The sequence below is a fragment of the Pocillopora verrucosa genome, chromosome 1, assembly GCF_036669915.1.
Source record: "Pocillopora verrucosa isolate sample1 chromosome 1, ASM3666991v2, whole genome shotgun sequence".
Taxonomy (NCBI): Eukaryota; Metazoa; Cnidaria; class Anthozoa; order Scleractinia; family Pocilloporidae; genus Pocillopora; species Pocillopora verrucosa.
The window spans coordinates 21,310,757-21,323,481 of record NC_089312.1 but is presented as its reverse complement, the minus strand read 5'-3'; the positions used below and the strand labels follow the sequence as shown (position 1 = coordinate 21,323,481).

Below are 12,725 nucleotides of genomic sequence, written 5' to 3'. Positions count from 1 at the left end.
CTGCTTAGAAGTGTCTGAGACATATATTGCTTTAATATTTAAAAGAAGTTGTATATAAATTTTTATATTTTTAGATACATTTATATATATTATTTATTAATATTATTTATGTCATATTAATTTTGTTTTAACACGACCCCACAAGCCTCTGGCTTTAGGTATTTACTGTGTTTAAATAAAGTTTTATTATTATGATTATATACTTATAAGTTTATTTCTCTAATAGAAGGGGAATGCTATAAAGTTTGGTCACTCGACCCAAATGTTGATGTTTGTGCTGGTCAAATGCCTTTACTCAGAGTAAAGATTTCTGGTGAACATGAAGATGATGTCAACGTACGCTGGCGTTACAAAAATGAATACGTCAAGAACGGAGGGCATTATGGTATAGGATATGGAGGAATATATCTTGTTGTATACGACGCCTTGCCTGTTCATTCAGGATGGTACTATGCAACTGTTTATCGAAAGAATGATGGTCGTAAACTTGGCGCAACACAGTTCTTTTTGACAGTGCGAGGTAAGATTACTTTTATACAAACTGTTCCGTGCCCTTTCAAAGAACAAAGTAATTGTAAAGATATCAGTGGTCTTTCTTCGATCCTCCCTCCCAAATCTTTTAACTTCTCTATTTTTGTTATCAAATAGCACAATTTCAATTCTATCAATACCATGAAACGAAAAGTACTCTTCTATCTCTATCTTACAGAAGTCCAATTAAAACGTCTTGTCCCGGATACCGTAAGGATAATGCGTACAACTTCAACCATCTTGAAAGTTGAGAAATCACAGTTGGGCTTTTTATCATGGACGCATGATGGAAAGGATGTGTACGGCAAGGAACCTGGTTTAAATTTTTTAAATCCAAGTAAAACCCAACTACAAATTTCTAATGCCCGAGCGGAGCATGGGGGTAAATACGAGGTTATACTCAGAGAAGGCAAATGCAAGTTGAAGAAAGAAATTAATCTGGATATAATAGGTTTGTGAGTTAGTAAGCTCAGTTGAGATCGGGTAATTTAGTATTATCAACTGAGTTGATATCGTAAATTGGCCACCGAAAAGAGTTTTAAAGCCGATTTTTGGAGCGTTAGCCCTTTGTCAGAGCGGGTAGAGGAATAAACGAACTGTGTGTGTTTATATGCAGAAATGGAGCTACGCTAATTGTAGTTCGAACGCGGCGAAGGAAGATAAGTTTAATTCAGTTCTCAGTGAGGGCTTAAATTTTGTTCTCTTTTCCAAAAAGCCTAACAAAATTTCAGTTAAGCAAGGCGTTGAAAAGTTCCGCGGCGAAGGAAGATCAGTTCTTAGTAAGGGCTTAAATTTTGTTCCCATTTCCGAAAAACCCGACGAATTTTCATTTAAGCAAGATGTTGAAAATATCCTTCGCCGCGTTCAGTTAAATGCCTTTTTTACGATAAGGAAGACGATTTTAACACCTCGAACAAAGATACTTTTCAAAACACTTCAGTCGAAATGGACTCCCCCAGAGGGTCAATTCGCATCTTAAGATTTTTTAATCAAAAAAATGTTATCACGATATTAACAAACTTAAATTCAATCGAAACGCCAAATTTTCCAGCCTTTCTTCGGAAGAATGGTTGGTACTAAAAAGTCAAAAAGAACGCAAAGACACAGTTATCAAAGCGGCCGAAAAGGAGGCGCAGTCGTTGTTAGGGAGGCCGAACTCTACCAAGAAGAGGCTTTGCGGTAACTTTCTGACACCTCTTGTTATGAAAAAGTTGACAAAGGTCTCACTTTCATCAACTAAAACATCGTCAAAAACACGATAAACGACCAATTTTCGGTCAGTACAACGGCTCAAAACCTGAACTCTACGGTCGCTTCATTAACGACTGCATCGGAGCTACCTCCTCTACCAGAGAGGAACTCACTCAATTTATAAGCGCTGTCAATTTCTCTCCTCCGGCTCTGAATTATACCTGGGAAATTTCCGACACTTCTTCGGTTTTTCTAGACATCAAAATTTTAATTGAAGGCAACGGTCTATGCACTACTACAAACCTACAAATTCACATAGTTACTTGTTGTATTCATCTTCGCATCCATTACATATCAAGAACTCTATACTTTTTTTACAGTTTCTCAGTCTTCGTCGTTTACGTAGTTTAGGTTACATAAAAAAGATTCAGAAACTGGCACTGTCTTTTCGCAACCTCCATAATTTCATTTAAACGCGTAAAAAACAAATAGGCAGCTTTTTGGTCAAAAGTTGATTTCAAACCAATGACTAACCTGGAACTGTCAAATGCACTCGCTCACGGTGCAAAACTTTTCCATTCATTCATAACGTTGAGAAAAGGTTGGGACCCAAGAGATCCATCAAGGTCACTGATCACTTCACGAGCACCTCTGCCGATGTCATCTATTGCATAACTTGCACTTATTTAAAAAAGTTATACATTGGTGAAACAGGAAGACTTTTAGATGACCAATTCCGAGAACACCTTCGCGACGCAGAAAGATATGACATGGACGCATCCAAATCAGTCGCTAGACTCTAAATCTCCCTTATCATTCTAAGCAGCATATGACAATTCGCGGCCTTTCCCTACATCTAGGTAGTTCAGAAAGTCGCAAATCTTTAAACCAAAAACTTTATCTTTCAAATCAGCACTCCTAATGCCTCCGGTATCAACGAGCGCTTTTCATTCAACTAATTGATTTTTGTTTTCCCGTCACCATATTTACACCAATAGCGTAACCCCCTTTTTTGCATAATAACACACATACAACCCACAATTCCTCCATTCGCTCTGACGAAGAGCTTACGCTCGAAACGCCAGCTTTGAAATTCTTTACTTTGACCAATTCACGTTATCAACTTAGTCGATATTACCCTGTTTTACTCTCCTACCGACGTAGCACCACAGCATCTTTAGAAACTTACCCCCTTTACTCAGTTGAGATAGCTTGTTCTGGCTATTCAAATAAGTAACACGGATGATAACACTTACTAAATTGCGCTTAAGAATAGCCAGCATATAACAGTCGTAATTGCTTTCCAGTATTATGGAGACATAATGCTACAAACTTCTCCTCTAAAACCAATGATATAACTGCAATCAGAATATATATATCTTATTAGACATTTTGGTGTGTAGTATCGCTGAGTATTTTTACGAGTTGTACCGTATTTTGACGAGCACCTTTAGGCTTATTAAAATACAAACAACGAGTAAAAAAACTAAGCAATATTTCACACTAAAAGGTCTAATAAGTTATTTATTATCCAACCCCTCTTTTGGTGCCAAGTGTCATTTCTTGGAAGGCGGGAAATGCTATGAGGATAAAGAAGCGTAGCGGGCGCAGCCGACCGGTTAAACAGGTGTTTTACAGTACAAAATAACTAACTGTACAATATCGCAGGATAATTGCGCTCTATGGTTATACGTTTTATATTTTCCCGGTTAATTGTTGTCTTACGGAACGAACAGCTTTCTTATTTCTTGGCTCATAGGCGAGTTTTCTTTTTCTGCATTTTGATCAGGAATATGGGCATCTCTCAAATAAGTGGGACTTGTAGCTGTCACAAGGTTTAAAATGAGGCCATAATTACCACTCTCTTTAAAAATTTATCTCTAAAATTGGCATTCCACCTTTTGTAGACCAGCCCCATTGCAAAAATCAGCTAGGTGCATCGAAATCCTACAAATATGCAATGATAGTGATTCAGTCGATGAAAGCAAAGTGTGTCATCTTTCTCAGCGTTGAAAGGCGAAGTTCACGGTGACATAGCTGTGAAATCATACCTCACACTCATCAATGTTGTTTTAACACCGCAGGAAACTTTAAACTTTCATTGTTGAATTCTGTTGACGACGTCTGTGTTGGTGGAAACGCTTCTTTCAAGATCGATTTAACCGGCGATTTATATAACCTTAGATACTACTGGGGACAACAACACTCATACTTGCCGAAAAATGAACATTTTGAGGAGAAGGCGGATGGGAAAATTCTGAATATAATCAACGCTTCAGCTATACATTCTGGAGTATATACTTTTTATGTTAAAACTAAAGAGTGGTATTTGGTTCAGTCCATTTCGTTTGAGTTGAAAGTTCGTGGTAAGATCATTGCTACTTGCAAACATAATATAGTCTCTTAGGAAACATCATACAGACCTTTGCGACAGTTTTATTCTTTTCAATTCTGTACATGGAATCCTCTCTCTTCCTTCCTTCCTCTCATCCATCCATTTATTCATTTCTCCATCTGAATGTCTAATCCATCTGCAGTCGGTATGTCCATCTATCCGTTTGCCCATCCATCCACCCACCCCTCCCATCCTTTTTTTTCGCCTCCCTTCTTAATTTTTCCTCATTTCCTAACTTTGTTTCCTTTTCCTGCTCTATATTTTATTTCATTAAAAGCAATAAAGCTAGACATCTCATTAACATCATAATTCATATGCTAATATTTGTTACACCTCAGATCAGCGTTGGTTATGTGTTTCATTGATAATAACGTATCATAAATCGTGTTTATGGTAAGCAGAAATGGCAAGTTTTCTGGCTTCCGAATCAATTTTGCAGATCTCTACCTAAACACTTTGGTCAAAAGTCCGGTTATCGTACAGTTTGGTGATAACACTATCTTGAAAGTAGAGAAATCAGATTTGGGCACCTTAGATTGGAAGCACAATGGAAACCTATTGTCTGGTGACGAACCTCACCACACCCTTTTGACTCCCAGAAAAACCGAGTTGGAAATTTCTAATGCAGGCCCGGAGCAGGCAGGAGTTTATGAGGTTTTCCTCAAAGAGGGCGGATGTGTGAAACGTAAAGAAATTCGAGTCCAGACAGGTCTGTATTGTTTGGTCATTTTTTTCAAGCTCCCGGAAGTTGTGATAGGTCAAAATGAAGTAAATATAAAGTTTAGAATAGCCAGCGACTGTTTTTTCTTATGCTGATTATACATTCATACCACAGGGGAAATCAAAATTTGGTCGATGAACTCTCATTTAGACATCTGTGTTGGTGAAAAAGCTTCCTTTGCAGTAGAAGTTAACAGCAATTTTCATGGCTATGATTTCCACGTTATTTGGAGTCATAACATGGTTCCTGAAGTACACGAAAACGAGCATTTTTCTCTGCGGATGAATAATACGGCGCTGTATGTCCACAATGCTTTACCTTCTCACTCTGGAAACTACACCGCCTTTGCAGTTTTAATGCAGAATGGGTCACCTGTCGACTCTGTATACTCCTTTACTTCTGTTGTTTTAAGAGTTAGTGGTAAGAAAATTTACTTATGAATTGAAAACGTCCTTACCCTTTCCCGTACACAAATATTTACCCATCTGTCCTCTTCCTTCATTTCTTTCTCCTCTTCTCCGTATTATTTTCTCTCTCATCTTAGTTATTCCCCTCTATCTCATTTATTTTTATCTTCTTTCTACTTTCTATCTTCTTTTTTTTGTTCAAATGTTTAAGTTTACTAAATTATGTTTGTATGACCTTAACGGATGCAAATGATTGTCACTCGATTTTCGAGATAATTTAATCATTTGGATTTAATTTGCCATAGATGGTTTATTGTGGCGCGTTTTATTGTCAAAATAATCCAACAATCATACTTTTAAAAGGATAGACAATTTAATCATCCCAATTCTACTATTCTGCAGATGTATTCCTGAATACCTCGGTTGAGAGTCCTATTAAAATAAAGGCTGAGGATTCTACTATGTTGAAAGTTGAGAAATCAGATCTGGGCGCCTTATTTTGGACGCATGGTGAAGAATTGGTGAACGATAAGGACCCTCACTACACCTTTTTAAACGCTGATAAAACCGAGCTGGAAATAGTAAAAGCAAGCCCGGAGCAAGCGGGAATCTACGAAATTTTACTCAAAGAGGGCGGATGCGAGATAAGAAAAATTATTGAAGTGCAGCTATATGGAGAAGGTTTGTCCCTTGCTGTTTCAGAGGATTCAGAGGATTCAGAGTTTTGGGCGATCACGAACACTTTTCTGATTTACATCGAAATCTTCCTAGGATTTTTCTTCCGCGAGTGGTACATTATACCTGTTGCTGGAGTGGGATTGGTTCTTTTAATCTTTGTGTTGGTCAAAAACTTTGGTAGGCTGAGAAAGAAGGAAAAAAGGTAAACAAAAAAGCATATTATCACAGTACTAAATACTATCTCGGACTACAATTGAAGGGAAGACAAAGAAACAAAAATTAGGTTATATCTGTAGCTTATATGTAAGAAAGAAATACATGTAAAGGACATTTAACCCTTTCGCAAACATATCTGGTTAAAAACCACCTTCATTTCTAGATCGATTTTTAATGATAATTTGTATCGCCTGGCTATTTTGAGTGTAAATCTCCAGTTTTAAATTTAATCTTAGCCTTGGGAACATGTAATATAATTTTTATCATGACACAGCTTATGGAACAATTTTCAATTAAATGTTACCGCTGACTTTATCGATTTTGCCTCACCTGACTTCAGGAACGTACATCGGATGAACCTGTTACACAAGGAGTCAGTATCTAAACTCTAAGCTGCTATGAAATACTTTCTTCCTTTTTCTAGTTACATATTTTTGTGGTGAAGTTGCATTGAATTTGTTTGTTACATCTGTTTTTGCCACATTTTAAATGACAGACATCAGGAAGTTGAAGAAGGACAACCCAGGAAGCATCTTGTATTGCAGAAACAAATTTACTCAATTCAAAATGACCTCATCTACACATCTGCTAACCAAGCATATCCATCTTACGCGGACGACTTATCCATCAGCAATACGTACGCGAACATGAACAGTCGTATCCCGTCGTCCGCTTTGAGTCCGTACGGGTACAGTGGTATTATACCAGCTCACGATTCGCTTACCGGGCCAACCGTCCCACCTCCAATCCAAGAATATTTAGAGACCGAGACGTCCACCGAAGGGAGCGACTACTATAGTGACCTATAGGTTTTGGTTTGTTTGCTTCCTTATGTAATCGTTTTGGTTTTTAAAAAGTACAATTAAAAAGTTCAATTATTCAGTGAGTGTCATGGAAGAGTCATGGTATTCGCGAAAATCATAGACAACCACAAAGCAATGCATCGGAAAAGATGGCAAAGACTTTTCATCATCATTATCATTATCACGCGAGAATTGCAGCGACAGGGTAGTAAAAGTATAAACTGGATCTGAATTGGAAAAAGTTTGTGAGCTTCTCGCATGTCAGAGAACATTGTAAGGTGACCTATACGTGTAAAAGATCGCTTCGTATGCACTTTTCCCAAACATTTTGATTGGACTAATTTAATCCTTGAGATCAACATGTATTGCTTAGTGTGTCTTGGCTTTTTATTTTTCCCTTGGGGTTTAAAAGAATCATGATAAAATTGAGAGCGAAAGAGACATTACACTGCACCAATGGTTGCGAAGACGATTAGTGGTAATGGTCTCTTAAAGTTTCCTTTTGTCGCAAAGAAAGCCTTGGTAAACTGTAAAAAGTCAACGATAACTGATAAGCATCGCTGCAAAAAATACACCCAATTGCCATCGAGTTCTCTGTAACTCAGCCCTATAAGACATCCTCTCTTAACCGTACTGAAAGATACGTTGAAAAGACTCAGCCGAACTTATAAGTTACAACAAAACAGATCTAAGGATTCTACAGAGTCCAAGGATTCCAAGTTGATTGGAATCGTTGACAGTAAATACCTGTAGTCTTCAATGGAGATTTTACGGGCGAGTGGTACATTGCGCTGAAAGACGCAAAGAAAAAAACGCGCTGTTGCGCATGTTGTGTTGGATGATCCTCATTACACCATAGAAAATCAAGTCACTATACAGCTCCTCTTCCAAAATACCAAACTTACTCAGTCATTGACTTGCTAGTATAACCTGTCACTTCGAGTCATCCCAGGTCCTTTCGTTTAGACTTTCCCAGTCCACCAGTATCAACGCTGACTTTAGGATTCTTACGCCCTAACTGAGGAACGCGATTCTAATTATCATGATGACTTCAAAGAACTCGTTTAGGTTTCGATGAATTGATATGTAATAAATTAATATTTTCAACCTCAAACACCCTTATAAGCTTCATATTCGTTCTGTGGTCTTATTAAGACCTTTAATTACAGGTTAACGCACTCAGCGAGTGAATTATCGGGATTTACCTGCACGAATAAAGGGGGTAAGTTTTTAGATAAACTGTGAAGCTGCGTCGGTGGGAGAGTATAACAGGGTAATTTAGTGTTATCAACTTAGTTGAAACAGTAAATTGGCCATCGTAAAGAGTTTCAAGGATGACGCTTCGAGCGCAAGCCCTTCTTCAGAGCGATTGGAGGAATTGTGGGTTGTGTGTGGGTTTACATACAGAAAATGAAGCTACGCTATAAGTGGGAATATGATATCGAGAAAAAAGAAAAATATAGGTTGAATGAAAAGTGCTCGTTGATACCGTGGAGATTAAGAGTACCGATTTGGAAGATAAATTTTTGTTCTAGAGTTTTACGGCTTTCCGAAATGAAATGAACGAGATATTTCATTTCGAGTTCACTGTCTGTGAACGAGTACCGTTAAATCCCGACAATTTACAAAGAAACACTGCATTGAAACCAATATATACTGGGTAGACCAGACAGAATGTTGATTTTAAATTTAAACACCTCAACTAGCTTGAATGAAAAATTTAAAATTCGCAACGTCACCTTTCAAAATAGATATTCCTCAGGCAGTTGCTTTCTTGATGTTTTTAGGAATTGCATCATCAAGAAGAGAATCAATGTCTGCATCTGATAAATCGTCACATTTGAGTCAGCCGAAGCCGAGGTGTAATGACAGAGGTGTGTTGAATCTATACTACGGCTATTACACCACGATGATGACCTCAAGGAGGTTGTTTCTTAACAACCCAGTATCACGTGGTACAAGTTAGCCAATCAGAAAATTGGAATTCGTACAGTATATGAAAGTTAAATAATAATTAAGAATAACTAATGTAGAACGCGACCGCTTGTCGACCGCTTGTCGTGTTTGGGTTTGTCTACTGACCCTGCTTTGAGTCCTCAACTGCAGTTCTTCTTTTGGTTTTATTTGTCAAAGATCGATTTTTTCCCCGGCCTGATGTATCGAGTAATTTGTGCCATTTCAAAAGTCTAGAGAAATTGTTTGGGTCATTGTTCTAAAAAGATATTTAATGTGCCAAGGTTCACAGAAAAGCCATTTCTTATTCTAAAAGATGATTCCATTTTACGAACCGCTCTCTCCGAATCCCTTATCACTTCGATGAAATTCGAACACCTCTCAAACCAAAGAACAAAAACGACATTCTGATTGGTGCGAGATACATACCCTAAAAGATCTGATTGATGCGAGCAACATGCCACTCTCTGTAGGAGAACATACATGTTATTTTTTTTTTTTAAATAAAAAAAATAACTGAAAATTGTCAACTATGGGATTACTAATTGATCCAAATTTTCCAAACTGACATAATGAGAATCGTTTGGCAGACAGTAAGGAGAATAACTAATGAGATCTTGGGAGTTAAAGGGTTAAAGGAGGAATGGAGAGCGGAGGAACTGGGAACGGGGAACTGGGGACGGGAAATGAAGAATGCACAATGGGCAATGAGTAATAGGTAATGGGCAATGGGCAATGGGCAATGGGCAATGGGCAATGGGCAATGGGCAATGGGCAATGGGCAATGGGCAATGGGTAATGGGCAATGGGCAATGGGCAATGGGCAATGGGCAATGGGCAATGAGAATCGGGAATGGGAGTGGGGAACGGGGAATGGAGAATGGGCAATGGGCAGTGGAAAATGGGAAATGGAAAATGAGAATTAGAAAATGAAAAATGGGGAATGGGAAAATGAAAGGGGAAATTTAAATGGGATAATATATATTTTTCTGACTTATTGTTTGTTATGCGGTTTTTTTTTCATCTTTTTTCAGTGGTCATAACCAATATCCACGCTTTTTGTTTCAAAAACATTCGATTAGAAAAACTTACCAAATTTTCGCTAAGGGAGGCTTCCAAAACATTCATGTTTAGCTGTCATGATATGCAAGATATGCAAGTATAAAATTTCACCTGGAAAAAAATTACTTTGGTCCGGTAGTCTTGTTTGGCGTGCGATGGCAGAATTTCCCTCGTCCACCTGATCCTTTTTCTTTCGAGTGGAATGAATTTGAGTGCCGCTTTAATTCAAATGTCTGTGACTCGTACCCTGGGAGCGGTTAAACTGGCAGCAATTTAGAAAACATATGGCTTCTACGAGAAATTCTCCTTCCGTAGCAAGTATTGAAGCCAGCACAGGTAGCGCAAGTGTCAACGGAAACGAAAAAATTCGCGCGATATTTTTTTTCTATTTCTTTTTAGAGTGAGGTAGGTTTGTGATTGACGTATGATTCAATCCGTGAAGTTTTCATCAATGGATATTAGTTTGATGCGACCGCCTCCAAAATTTGGAAAGAGCAAAAATGTTGCCAATCTTTGGTTTGCAAAAAAATGAAAAATACTTGAATTCACTTTAGTGCGACTCGGCCCTGATAGAGGTTTTCTTGATCAGAAGCGGTTCCAGCTAGCGGTTGCAGCGAAAATGAAAAATCATATCTAAGAATAATCGCACGTCCTTAAGACGAGCCAAGCTGATAATTAATTTAAAAGGTTGCAAATGGTAATCTACTTAAATAGTTTTAGCACGTGATGTATCAGACTCCTGAACTTCCGTGGGTTTCCCACAAATATAAGTAACCTCTTCCTTAAAATGTGAACAAAAACCCGAACGGAGCCTCGATTTGGGATTCCCTCCTTCGGGAATTTGAGTGAAATTATCATAGAAATTATTTTCGTATTGCGCTAAACTTCAGATAGTGACTTAACGAAACTGGTCAGGGTAAGTTCTTTCCTTGTCATCAATTTATTCCGTTTCTTTAATTTTGACCCAAAGCGTTTTTGATAGAGAATCTGGATATTGATAATGACCGCTGAAAAATATATGTTCCGCATTATAAAAAGTAAGTCTAAAAAGAAAAAATCATTTTTTCTCTTTAAACTTGATTTCCTATTTTCAATTTCCCATCCCCCATTCCCGCCTTTAGTGACATACCATGCACTCCTGTTTTTGTTTTGTTTTTATTGTCTTTTTTCCGCATGTCTTTAAAAGTGTAACTATCAGGTGCACTCGAGGTCTTCTTAGTCCTTAACTTAAATTCTGATAAACCCATCAAACGGTTTTCGATCTTTAAGGCCTGTTTACATGGAGGTGGGGGACCCCAGGTAGGTGAGGTAACCCGTCTTGGCGGGGTAACCCGCTTGTCCATATAATTTCTTATTTTATTTTGATCACGTTTACATGATAGGTAGGGTAACCCTGTCAGCCGGGGAGTCAATTTGCCATGTAAACGTGTCAAGGTGGAGTAACCCGTCTAGCCGGGGTCGCGTTCATGGCAAAAAGCTCAAAAGCGAAGCATGTATGTTTTAAAACTTTGTACATTTCCTAGCCGTCTCATGGCAGAAATCACCAGAAACCGCAACGGACACCCAAGGAGTGTAAAATGTTCACATTTCGGAATATTTTTGCGTTATAAATCAACCATATTTGGTTTCCAAAACTATTTCGTTTAACGCATTAAGTCAACGGTTCCTCGCGAAACCAAACACCGCGTAATAACGCGTGACGCTTTCATGAATAAATACATATGTGTCCGAGAATTAATCTTTCGTCTTTCTCGAGATGTGAGCTTGGGACGCCTCTGCTCAAACTCCTTAATTGCAAGCGCAACAGCAACCTAAAAAAACCTCACTCCAGCACCCCGGGGTTGTAAGATTATATGTAAACGCGCTTTATTTTTCGACCATGGCTAGGCGGGTTACCTCACCTACCTGGGGTCCCCCACTTTCATGTAAACAGGCCCTTAAAGAATCAATGTCTGAGCACTAAGCTACTATATACTTTTTCCCCTTCTGGTAAAATGTTATGCTTACGTTTAAATTCATTCATTGCACCCATCTTTTTTAGCCCCAACAAAAATGAAAGACATGAGGACGTTAAAAAAGAAAAACTTTGGGAGCATGTTGAAAGACATTATGTGGTTGAAAATCCACCACCCAGGCAGCTGGTAGCGAGGTCATCTATGCATCCGTTGACCAAACATATTCAGCGTAGGCGGACGACTTAACCATCAACAATACTTGCGCGAACATAAAAAATCGTATCCCGTCCCCCACTTTGGGTCATTATGGGCACGGAACCCATTACAGTGGTATTACACCAGGCCACGATTCACTTATGGGGCCAACTGTCCCACCTCCGAATCAAGTATTCACGGAGACAGAGAAGTCCAGTGACGGGAGCGACATTGACTATGACAGCGACTACTAGATTATTTTATCTTTTAATTTATCATGTAATCGTTGTGATTTTTTTAGAAAGTATCATTAAAATTACAATTACCCAAGAAGTCATTAGGTGTCAGAAAGCAGTTATAGTACGTTAAAATTGTATGCATAGCAATACGCTAACGCAAAGATACAATCAATCACTTATCCTACTTTTTAAATGAGAAAAGCACCCTGTTTTCGTCTTTAGATCCTCAACCACACAGTTAGTGTTACAGATATGTTGGGACACATAAGAAACGAGACAAACGAAGAATTGACTAATTACAAAAATTTAGAGCGGAGTTCGCAGCGCGCAAAATAGTACGAAAAAGTAGTAACCCATCAAGCCGAAAAAATTTGGACGT

At 38.4% G+C, this 12,725-nt stretch overlaps 1 protein-coding gene across 1 annotated transcript; it reads left to right on the top strand.

The window, feature by feature from the left end:
• The first annotated feature begins 285 nt into the window (after positions 1-285).
• On the top strand, positions 286-12,361 carry LOC131769019 (hemicentin-1). Its single transcript, XM_059084758.2, has 9 exons — positions 286-520; positions 710-982; positions 3,807-4,088; positions 4,557-4,826; positions 4,953-5,258; positions 5,648-6,125; positions 6,636-6,827; positions 11,999-12,098; positions 12,146-12,361. The coding sequence occupies exons 1-9, from the start codon at positions 286-288 to the stop codon at positions 12,359-12,361; spliced, it is 2,352 nt and encodes a 783-aa protein (XP_058940741.1).
• The last annotated feature ends 364 nt before the right edge of the window (positions 12,362-12,725 follow it).

What these genes read in the sequence shown, in the direction of transcription:
- LOC131769019 (XM_059084758.2), top strand. Translation starts at nt 286, where the DNA reads ATGCCTTTACTCAGAGTAAAGATTTCTGGTGAACATGAAGATGATGTC. An exon ending in AATTAATCTGGATATAATAG is followed by an intron (nt 983 to 3,806) that starts GTTTGTGAGTTA and finishes TTAACACCGCAG; the next exon opens with GAAACTTTAAACTTTCATTG. An exon ending in AGAAATTCGAGTCCAGACAG is followed by an intron (nt 4,827 to 4,952) that starts GTCTGTATTGTT and finishes TTCATACCACAG; the next exon opens with GGGAAATCAAAATTTGGTCG.